This window comes from Carlito syrichta, unplaced genomic scaffold, assembly GCF_000164805.1.
Source record: "Carlito syrichta isolate Samal-C Ts95f unplaced genomic scaffold, Tarsius_syrichta-2.0.1 Scaffold301619, whole genome shotgun sequence".
NCBI classification, from domain to species: Eukaryota; Metazoa; Chordata; class Mammalia; order Primates; family Tarsiidae; genus Carlito; species Carlito syrichta.
This window is the reverse complement of record NW_007245715.1, coordinates 535,425-547,318: the sequence shown is the minus strand read 5'-3', so window position 1 is coordinate 547,318 and position 11,894 is coordinate 535,425. Positions and strand designations below refer to the sequence as shown.

Genomic DNA, 11,894 nt, shown 5'->3' with positions numbered 1-11,894 from the left:
GCCACTGCACTCCAGTCTGGGCGACAGTGAGACTCCAACTCAAAAAAAAAAAAAAATGTTGGTTAGAGGCTCTACTTCTCAAATTGGATACCTGCTTTAAGTTACTCAGTTCCACAGACACAGGCACTATCACGAGGGCCCTCATTTAGGAGAGGGAATAAAAGCAAGGAGGAAAGTGCTAATTTGGGCTACAGCTCTAGAACAGAGGGCAAAGGAAAGGAGGAGAGGGCACTGACTGGGTGGTAACTCTCTTCCTCCCCATGAGTGGCCTGAATGATTTTTTTTTTTTTTTTATGGCCAAGACAGGTCTATTGGGGAAATGTCACCATGATGGTTAACCCCAGAGTCTTGGCCTTCCTGAATCAGTTCAAGTTTGGTTTTTTCTACTCATCCTCACAACACAAAATACCTAGTCTTCAGGGATTTCTGTTCCTGGGAGACATCAGGCCAAGCTTCAAGACATTTCTCTGCCTCCATTTGTGTGCGTGGCTATGAGCAACTTACTTAACCTCTCTGAACCTCAGTTTTCTAATCTAGAAAATGAAGATGATAGCAACAGCTGCTTCCAAGGGGTTCTGGGAAGATAAAGGAATGATGATGTATGTGAAACACCTCTGACAACTGTCACTTGTGCTCAATGTGATTCTTTTTCTCTTTTCCCTTCACTGCTCACTGTTGATTTGGTTTTTTCTGTTCTTCCTTTGGTAAGGCTGGAAAAGAGGAACAGGAGGGCATGGAAGAAAGCCCCCAGTCAGAGGGCCGACAGGAGAAAGAAGCAGGATCCTTTGAACCGGAAAACACACGGACAGAAAAGGTGAAGTTCATTTCAGATTCCAGCAAGGCAGCCACATTTGCACTTTAGCCATCAGAGACCAAAGTACAGGAGTTTCTATCCTGTCTACCCATGTCCTGCTGTGTGGAAAATGTCTGAGACTCCACTGGTGGTTCCATGAATGAATCAGTCCTCCTAGAACTTCTTGGAGGAATGGCCTTGCCTGGGATCTTCAGACAGATTTTATTGAGGAGGTTTTGACCCACATGCCTGGTCCGTGCCTCACTCTCCAGCACCCTGGCTGTGTGCCTAAGAGAAACCATGTACCCAAAAAAAGGCTCGGGCTACAGAGCCAGACTCCCAAAATAGACAGGTCCCTTGTGGGGTAGGGAGACGCTGCTTTGCATACTCAAGCTGGGGCCCTGACCTCGGCAGACCCAGACCCTGGAATTAGCAAGACATCTTCTTGTAAAGATTATTTTACTTAATTAAAATGAAAAAAACCCAGTTACAGTCCTCCTGGGCTGGGCTGCCACAGCAAAAAGAAATGTCCTTGGAATGTGGCCAGCTGCGTGCCTTTCCGGTCAGGGGAGGCGGGAGAGATGGGTATCGCCAGCAGAGAAGCTGATCTAAATCTGTCTGTGGAGTCCATGGGCTGCTGGGGACATGAAAGGGGAAAGTTTTAGGAGGGGCCAAGTAGGAGCCTTCGCTATGGATGTGTACCCTTGCTGGGAGAGGGTGCTTGGGGGAATTTTGTGAGGGACTTCATCATAGTTGCATTTCGTGATGCCCCACTTGCAAGGAAATAGCTCCAGTAAGTAGTGAGAGTCTGTAACTTAATCGTTCATTTATGTATTCATTCAAAAACAGTTAATTGAACGCCTGTTATCTACCAGGAGTTGAAATTCTTTGTATCATTTTAAACATGGTAGATCAAGCATTAGGGCTTATTCCAAATCCTGTGGCGTTTTGAACATTACCCTAATGATGAGTCTCTGATATGGACTTGAGTGGTTCACAGTAATTGTTCCCAAGTAGAGGGAAGAATGCTCAGGATCTTTCTGGCTTGAGAGGTCTGTGTGGTCAAGGTTTGTGTTTCTGGTTGATTGTGTTCAGCCACCCTCTGACCTCCACTCTGCGTTTGAATAGGAACGAGATTGGGAGAGTGGAAGTGAGGCAGAGGGCGAGAGCTGGTATCCCACCAACATGGAGGAGCTGGTCACAGTGGACGAAGTGGGGGAAGAAGAAGATTTTATCATGGAACCGGACATCCCAGAGCTGGAAGAAATTGTGCCCATTGACCATAAAGACAAAATCTGCCCAGAAATGTGTCCCTGTGTGACGACCACCTTAGATCTGGACTCAGCCAAGGATTTCTCCAAGGAGGGAATCAAGGCTGTAGGGAACGGGGCTGTAGAAATCAGCCTCAAGTCATCTAGAGAGTTGTCTTCTGCTTCCACAAGCTATCCCAGTGACATGGACGTGGAAATGCCTGGCCTAAATCTGGATGCTGAGCAGAAGCCAGCTGAAAGCGAGACAGGCCTCTCACTGGAGGATTCGGATTGCTACGAGAAGGAAGCAAAGGGAGTGGAGAGCTCAGATGTTCATCTGGCCCCTCCAGTCCAGCAAATGTCTTCCCCCCAGCCAGCAGAGGAGAGGGCCCGGCAACCCAGCCCATTTCTTGATGATTGCAAGACCAGGGGGACTCCCGAAGATGGGGCTTGTGAAGGCAGCCCCCTGGAGGAGAAAGCCAGCTCCCCTACTGAAAGCGATCTCCAAAGCCAGGCTTGCCAAGGAGTGTTGACCCCGGGTAACTACCTCCCCTTTTCTCATGGGTGGTTGGGTTGATTGGACCCCGCTCACCTGACGAAGGTGGGCATATGCAGGCTGGAAGGAACATAAGAAAGGTTTCAATTGGCATTAAAGCCGGTGCAGAAAGTAACTTAGTAATAGAGGCAAGCCTCTAAAAGCCTGATTAAACTGTTAGAGCTTTTAGCCATATAGTGTAAAGGAAATCAGATAGGAGGCCGCATGTTTTCTGAGAAGCAGTCTCAAGACAGACTTCTCGGCATTTACAAAAGTCCAATGGCCTTGGACAACTAAATTTAGCTTGAGTTATCAGCAAAAGGAGATAACTGTGTTGCCTGGATGGCAGAGGACTACCTAGCTATTATTTATGCGGTGGGACGGGAGTGTGGGAAGCAAGAATAGAGTGGATGGGAAAGGAACAGGGGCTCCTTTGGGGGCTCCCTCAGGGGTATGACTGTTCCCCTTCTTACTACCTCAGACCTGTTTTTCTCCAGGGTCTGACAGGGATACAAGACTTGTCTCAGAATCTCCTCCACCTGGAGGTGATGTTGTGTCTATGCCTGGCACTGTGACATCATGAAAGAGAGAGTTTAAAATAGGCTAAGCCCTGTCTTCTCTGCCAAGTTGAAACTAAGATCCATCAAGGGGTAAGGAGGGAGGGAGGGAGAGTAGCCCTTAAGATTCGCACCATGAAAATAACTAGAGGTTCACTTTACAGAAAACCTGCAGCGTACCAGAGGTTGAAGTAAGAGTCAGGGAGAAAATATAAAAGAAGGGTTTAAAAATGAACATCTCAATTCAGAGCTTTGTGGGTAGTATGAGCTGTTCGGTAACTGGGAGGCTTGGGTTTTCTTCCATGTCAGGCTGACCTTAACTGTTTTTCACCTGCACGGATCTGGGTTTCCATAGAAACCCTCCCGTGAACCGCCTTCTTGTTGCTAGAGAAACGCTGAAGTCCAGGCTCCGTCTAGAGAAGGCAGGAATAAAGGAGGAGTGAAATCTTCACCTCACTCTGATTGAACCCCTTTTATCTTGCAGAGTAGGTCTCAACATGTGCCAGTGTTAGTGGCTCATTAGCTGCCCCGGTGTTTGGGGTTCATATTTAATAACATGGCTTGACAAGTTTGGGGTAATAATGGCATTGCCTGTTTTGCCAAGTGGATGTCAGCAAAATTTTTGCCTGTCACTGATTCCTCTCCCTGCAAAGATGGAGTGATACTGAGTTGGGAGGTGTGGTGTAGGAGGGGGAATCATCCCAACCAAAGCATCAGCAGCCCATCCCCCTAGGCCAAATGCAAAGATTTGCCAAGTTTTGTTGTGTGTGGCATTCTTTTGGCAGTGGAAAAAGCTGTTAATGATAGTGCTTTGGTTCTAATTAGCAGTCATTGCCTCAGCCTCATGTGATTAAGCAGTCCAAGGGACAATTCCCAATCATACCATGCAGGGAATAGAATTGCAGGAACTCCTTAAGGCATGTTATATTTCATTATTTTTATTTTTATTTTTTTTGCTTTGCCTCTGTTTTGCAGAAAACTCCAGGTATATGGAAGTGAAATCTCTGGATGTGCAGTCACCAGAATACACTGAAGTGGAGCTGAAACAACCCATTTCTTTGCCTTCCTGGGAACCAGAGGATGTGTTCAGTGAACTTAGCATTCCTCTAGGTAAGCAAAATGCATGGTCTTTCCCGAAATTCAGCTTCAGGAAATAACAGTTCCATAGCAACATCTAAGAGTTTGAGAGAGCTTTTTGTCGTTTTGTTGTCGTTGTCATTTTTAATGCATGACATAGTAACCGACTTGCAAGGTGGTAATTTAGTTTCTTGCAACTTCAGTGCCCTATAGTAGACCAGACACTCCATGGGACCAGGCCTTGAACAGCACTGCCCTGACAGCCAGAGCTAAGAGAGGCCTGTTTTTCTTGTCCGGGAATGCTTTATTCTAGTTTATTCAGGCAAGGAAGCAGACGCCCACAGCTTCCATAAAGTCAACAGAAATGAACCACTTCTGCTACTTACTGTTCATTACCTCAGCCTCTCCTTGCCTCAGCCCTTCCTAGAACAATGCTACATTTTTTTTTTTCTTTAAAGGGCCAGTTTTTCTGAGGTAGTGATGCCAAATAGACTGTGTTTGGGGCAGAACCTGTATAGCTGATAGAGGCATCATTGAACAGAGAGAGACGTGGATCTCTGCCCTCCCTGTTCCATTTCCAAGTGACCAAGTGCCCTCAGATAAGGCATATTTCTTCTTGAGCCTTAGTTTCTTTATCCATAATATGGAATTGGACCAGATCAGTTGTTTTTCTTTTTTTTTTTTTTCGTTGGAGTCTCACTCTGTCGCCCAGACTGGAGTGCAGTGGCCACTCCCGGCCACCGCAGCCTCAACCTGCTGGGCTCCGGTGATCCTTCCGCCTCAGCCTTCCAAATAGCCGGAATTACAGGCATGCGCTACCATGCCCGGCTGATTTTTTTTTTTTTTTTTTTTGATTTATTGTAGAGATGAGGTCTCGCTGCCCAGGCAGGTCTTGAACCCGCGGGCTCAGGCAATCCACTCACCTCAGCCTCCCAAAGGCGCGGGATTACAGGCTGAGCCACCGAACCCGGCTGATCAGTTGTTCTTCAATGGGACCAGAAGTGTTGGGAGTGGGATGGAGGGAGAGTTTACCAATAGAATCACCTAGAATACAGTTTCAAAGAGGAGAGTCTCAGGGTAGGGTGTGAAGGTACATTAAGAAAGTTCCCTGGGAGATTCTAACAACACCCTTTACCCAGCAACTCCCATACCAGCCTGCATCATCCCTGAGTCTGCATTAGCTTTGAAAAGTTGGAAAACCATGAGATAAAGTAGTAGTAGCAGCTGTTACTAAAAGAGAGGTTGGGAAAGTGTCACAAGGAAGCATGAGAAGCATGGGTCATCTGATGGCCAGTGACCATGTGTCTGCTCATCCAGGGAGGGGTTAGTCAGTGTGGAGGCTCAACCATTCCAGCCAAGTTGTTTTTCTTTCATTCTCCTTTTAAAAAAACTCTTACTATTTTTTTCCTCCAAGTGTTCCATTTTTGTAGAGTCCGATTTAGAGAGCAAACTTCCTTTTTGTTGTTGTTGTTGTTTGTTTGTTTGTTTGTTGAGTTGGAGTCTCACTCCGTCACCAAGACTGGAGTGCAGTGGCACACTCTTGGCACTGCATCCTCGATGCTGGGCTCCAGCGATCCTTCCGCCTCAGCCTTCCAGGTAGCTGGAACTACAGGCGTGCGCTACCACTCCCGGCTAATTTTTTTTTGATTTATTGTAGAGATGAGGTCTCACCAAGTTGCCCAGGCGGGTCACGATGTTGTTTTTTAAAGGATAAATTTGTTTTACAGCATCTCCCAAGACAAAAATTAAGAAAAAAAGGAACAGAAACAGAGAACATAATGATGCCCTTAGGATGAACTTAGGGTGTCTTAACTCTGGAGAATAGTTGCAAAGGCTGCCCTGCAGGAGAAGAGAGAACTCCTTCCTTCATGTATCCATTCAGTCAGCAAATACTGCATAACATGGCACTGTGCTAGGCACTCCAAGGAAATCAAGATATATAACACAAACAAGTGTCTTGTCATCTAAGAACTTGGAACCTACTTAACATCAGCGAAAATTAAGAAAAAAAAATGGCAGGCCGGGCTCGGTGGCTCAGCCTGTAATCCCAGCACTTTGAATTGCCTGAGCCCGTGGGTTCGAGACCTGCCTGGGCAACTTGGTGAGACCTCATCTCTACAATAAATCAAAAATTAGCCAGGCGTGGTAGCGCGCGCCGGTAGTTCCAGTTACTTGGAAGGCTGAGGCGGAAGGATCGCCGGAGCCCAGCAGGTCGAGGCTGCGGTGGCCGGGAGCGGCCACTGCACTCCAGTCTAGGTGACAGAGTGAGACTCCAACTCAAAAAAAAAACAAAGAAGAAAATGCTGCTATCTTATAATTTGTATCTTTTTATTCTAGTTTTTCATGACAGAAAGTGTGAGGATTTTTGTAACACATTCAAAAATAAGAAAGTCAGCATTAAAGGTCTTATTATCTTTTCCCTCCAGTCTCTCCCCACCCTCCAGAGGCAGCCTACTACTGTCATGCTCACAGATAGTTTTTCTCCCACAAAAATAGGATCACACTATACACATAATGGTCTGCAGTTTGCTTTTTCACTTAATAATGGGGTCTTAGAGATCTCTTTATGTCAGTATATAGAAAATGTCATTCAGACTGAAGTGCAGTAGCCACTCCCGGCCACTGCAACCTCGACCTGCCGGGCTTGGGCGATCCTTCTGCCTCAGCCTTCCAAGTAGCCAGAATTACAGTCACACGCTACCACGGCCGGCTGATGTTTTGATTTACTGTAGAGATGAGGTCTCGCCAAGTTGCCCAGGAGGGTCTCGAACCCGCGGGCTCAGGTAATCCACTCACCTCAACCTCCCAAAGCGCGGGATTTCAGGCTGAGCCACCAAGCCCGGTTTGGGAATGCATTCTTTTTAACCACTGCAAATGTTCCATCCTAAAAGCTATGCCATAAATTACTGATCTTTTCCTCTACTGGTGAACATTTAGCTTGTCTTCTATTTTTTTTTTCCTTTATGAAAATGCTATAATAGCTAAGCTTTTATTGTTAACATTCACCATGTAGGCAACATTCCTAGTGCTTTGCATTTATTATCTCATTTAACCATCTTAAAACATCTGTGAGGTAGGAGCTATTTTTATTCGTTTATTACAGATAAGAAATCTGAGATGGATGCAGAATCACAAAGCTAATGACTGAGAAAGACCAGAGTCAGGATTTGAACCCCAGTAGTCTCACTTTAGAGCCATGTTCTTATCTCCTATCTTCTGCAGCCTTCCAAATGTGCTTGTTCAGTTACCTTTGTGTGACTGCCAATGTTTCTGTAGGACAGCATCCTAGTGGAGGGTCATGGGGGTTGTGCGGTCATATGTATTTGCATTTTAAATTTACATTAATTGCTACTAAACTGCACTCAGAAAAGATACCAGTTTTCACTGCTACCTGGAGTGAGAGTTTTCATTCTTCACCTCCTGGCCAACCTTGGATGTTACTAGTTTCTAATCTTTTCCAACAAGTAAGGAAAAAAATAGTATCTCTTCTGTTTATTCCTTGAAACAGCTATATTGAGGTTTATAGGGTGTACAATGAAATGATGAAATGCACATACTTAAAGTATACAGTTTAATCATTTTGACCTATGCATATGGCTGTGAGACAATCACTACAATCAAGATGTGAACATGTTCATCACACACCAAATTTCCTCAGTCTCCTTTGTAATCCCTCCCCCCACCCCACCGCTCAACCCTAGGGAACCACTGATCTTTCTGTCACTGAATATTAGTTTGGATTTTCTAGAGTTTTATATAAAAGGAATCATATGGTATGTATGAGTTTTGCTTGCTTCTTTCACTCAGCAAAATTGAGATTCATCTGTATTTTGGGGTGCATGTTTTGTTTCTTTTTATTGTTGAGGAGTGTTGCATTGTAGATATGGATACACTACATTCTGGGTATTCATACCAATATCAAATGTCCGGTTAATAGACATTTGGGTTGTTTTCTTTTCTCAACCTTCACAAATTGTACTTGTTTATAGGTTTCAGTTAGCTTTGAGACCTGTTATCTCATTGGTCCCCTGGAGAGGAGTATGGTACTAGTTTCTGAATTTGATAGGTGAGGAAACTGAAATCCAGAGACTTACCCAAGATGACACAGCAAGTTCATGCTAGAACTCAGAACTTTGGATCTCAGACACTTCTGTTCTCTTGTTGCTTCAGCTCAGGCAGCAGGATAGCATAGGAAAGCCCATTTTTGTGCAGAAGTTAAGAGCAAGACTGTAGAATCTGATTCCCTGAGTTTCAATCCCCTCTCTACTACTGGCTGGTTGGGTGATAAAGAGCAACTTATTTAACCTCTCTGCTTGAATTTCTTCATCTACAAATCAGGGATTATAATAGAAGCCTACAAGTAGAGTTGTTTTAAGGATTAAATGAACAAATACTTGTAAGATATTAGTGTCTTCCAGTAGGAGGTACTTAATACAGGCTGTCTGTTGTTATTGTTCATTGATGAAATATTTATGGAGACCTACTGTGCGTCCTCTCACTGGGAATGCATAACCCTTCTTCCTCCAGGACTGGTCACTTTCAGTGGGGCGAGAGGCAATTTTTAGGCTTTGTCCCTGTGGAGAGCAGGGGGAGGCAAGATGAGGAGTGACTCAGATGGATACCCTATTGGGAAGAAAGGGAGGCCAGTCCCAGAGACTAGGAGTGGGCATGGTTGGGGGAAAGGCACTGCCCTTGAGATCAAGGCCAGCTTTGTGTGCCAGCTCTCTGTGGCCCTGACCAGTATGAACCTGCCAAGACGTGCTCTTACCCGAACCAAACAGTGTCGGCTGCAGAGCACAAGCTCCCTCCTCTATCTACTCAGGCTTTACTAGAATGATGGAGTTATAATTACCCATGCCTTGAGCTATTATTAGATAGCAAATGCATCTTTAATGATCATAATAGAGACTGAAGAATGAGAGGACCCAGTGGCTTCAGAACATGTCAGGGCTATGACAGTGTTTCTTGATGTTGCCGCTTCACATCCCTCTCACATTCCAGAGATGTCCTGCATTGTGGTGTGGGCATTGTGGTGGCCGCAGCAGCCCCCATTTATTCTGGGATGAGTGGCCAGCTGTTTGGGCTGGTAGCTATACCACTTTGGTTGAGAGGGGCCATGGCTGCCAGCTCAGTCCCTGCTTCAGGCTCTGTGGCAACTTCTGGGGCAGCTGTACCCCTGTTGGGGATCCCAAGATAGGGGTTGGGAGACCTCAGCTGGGGTTTTTAGTGAAAACTACTGGGCCTTCTTCCCTGTTACCACCCAGTTGGCCAATCCTGCAGGATCTGGGATGGGACCGAGGGTATGGCTCTGATCAAAGCCCTCCAGTGGGTTTCTCCTTTCCCAGTTGCCTCTCTCCTGTATTGCTATTTTGTGGCCACAGAGGAAGGAGGCAGGCCTTGCTGAATGTGCCTTTGCCAGCAACAGCCAGGAGCCACAGCCTGTTTTTGAAGTGAGGGGAGAACTGGCCACCACAGCCCAGCAATCAGTCAGGGCAGGTCTCCTAAACTCCCTCCCTCAGAATGGCACTTCACACTGACAAGTGGCTACTTTGAAATGGAAAAAAAAGTTATAATTATAAGTCTAGGCTGCTTCACTATGACAGGGTCTCCTAGACTTAGCTTGGTGTACTGGGAGCCAAGAGGAGATGAGTGAAGGAAGAGAAGGAGCCGGACTTGTGGTCAGTCGTGCAGCGCCTTGGAGCAGGCGCTGTTGTTGGTGGAGGCCTTGCCCGTTCCCCTGCCTGTGCTGCTCCCAGGCACCCTCTCTCTCTTTTGCCCAGTGTGGCCAGCTCTCTGACCACAGCCCACCCCCAGCAGAGAAGAGGGAAGTAGCTAAGCCAAGCCTAGCTGCATTGTTCCTACTCACACTCAGAAAATGACCCTGGGCTGCAAGTGAGATCTGGGCTTTCTAAGCATCATCCCTTTTGCTCAGCTCCACGATGGGCCCTGCTTTTCACAGCCCTCACACCACTGCTTCTTGGCTGGAGCTTCCCACTCAGGTGCCTGGGAAGCAGGGATGTGTTCTCTGTAACTCCGTCTTCAAGTGAGGTAACTAGGCCCAGGAATGGTTCAGCGGACTCTCTCCAGGTTACGTACTTTCTTAGCATCTGGCCCAGACCTCTCAGGCCTGGGCTCTTTCCACCTTGCTGACCGACTGTGTCTTTAGGAGGAGAACCGTGACCCCCCCCCCCCTTCATGGAAGGTGGAGCAGCCACTGTCCCTTAAAAGATGAGGCCCCTGCCCATATGGCTGCAAGGCCATTGTTTCCTTCCTTGGAATCAAAAGGCCTCCCAGATTTCTGGAACTTATATTTAAACATCTCAAATGAAATGCTATTAATTGATGGTTCAAATGTAAAGACTGGAGGAAGGTGAGAAAACATTTATCATATACAGTTACATGAAAAAGGAGGGTACAGATTTGTGTCTAGGATATGATTAAAACTTCCCCCCCAAAAAGGTCCCTACCTATAGATAGAGACTGTGCAGAAGAAAATACTTGGATTGACAGGGTCTCCTAGACTTAGCTTGGTGTACTAGGAGGCAGGAGGAGAACTCTGGGTGATGTTTTTTCATCACTTTTATTTATTTTAAAATTTTATTTAAATGAACCTAATTCTAGAATAAACAAATAAAAATGACAGAATTCTTCCAAAGTCCTGGTCACAACAGCTGCAGAGAGAGGTACGGTGTGGAGAAATGAAATACAACAAGTAAAATGTCAGAAATATCAGAAATCACCTTCTCTATTCTTTTCCTGGAAGCAGGATGATAGTAGGAGAGCCTGAATCTAGATTTCCAAAGGGCAGTTGTAGATCATATAATTGCTACATACCACACCACATGGAGCACATCTCTTACATTCACAACCACCCTTGAAGGAAGTAGGTACTAGTCTCTTTGTGACTGTTTTACAAATGAGGAAACTGAGACTTGGAGAGGCTAGGTCACCAACCAAAGTCAACAGCAAGAGGGAGTGGAGCTCATTACTCCCACTTCCACTTGATGGCTGTTAGGACCATAGGGGCCTCCCATGCCTTCCTGATGCCTGCCTGTCCATTCTCCATCCTTTCCCAGGCGTGGAGTTCGTGGTTCCCAGGACTGGGTTTTATTGCAAGCTGTGTGGGCTTTTCTACACGAGCGAGGAGACAGCAAAGATGAGCCACTGTCGTAGTGCTGTCCACTACAGGAACTTACAGGTAACCATTGATCTTTCTTGCCCAGCACCCCAGGGGATCCCCAGTCTCCACACCCAGGCCAGGCATCCAGGGTCCTCAGCCTTGCTTGCCTTTGATTCTAGCTCCTACCTTCAAGTCTGCTCCAGGCATAGGCTACTTGCCATTCTCCAAGCACACAGAGCTGTTCTCTGCTTCTGTGAGTTTCTGTCTCTTTCCACCACATGCAAAACTCTTACTCTTCCCTTAGACTTGATTCCAGTAGGCTGTTCCACATGGTAACTACCTCCTATAGCATCTCTCTCTACTTCAGCACTTAAAACATTCTGTTTGGGCTGGGCTCGGTGGCTCAGCCTGTAATCCTGCGCTTTGGGAGGCCGAGGTGAGTGAATTGCCTGAGCCTGCGGGTTCAAGACCCACCTGGGCAACTTGGCAAGACCTCATCTCTTTTTTTTTCTTTTTTTTTTGAGTTGGAGTCTCACTCTGTCGCCCAGACTGGAGTGCAGTG

The 11,894-nt window shown here is 46.3% G+C and overlaps 1 protein-coding gene across 1 annotated transcript in view; it reads left to right on the top strand.

Annotated features, from left to right (window-relative positions):
- Positions 1-11,894, top strand: part of RBM20 (RNA binding motif protein 20) — a 193,594-nt gene that overhangs the window by 176,627 nt on the left and 5,073 nt on the right. The window contains exons 11-14 of the mRNA XM_008054947.2: positions 710-814; positions 1,922-2,582; positions 4,111-4,245; positions 11,289-11,410. Of these exons, the coding sequence (XP_008053138.2) occupies positions 710-814; positions 1,922-2,582; positions 4,111-4,245; positions 11,289-11,410 (1,023 nt within the window). The remainder of the gene's footprint in view (positions 1-709; positions 815-1,921; positions 2,583-4,110; positions 4,246-11,288; positions 11,411-11,894) is intronic.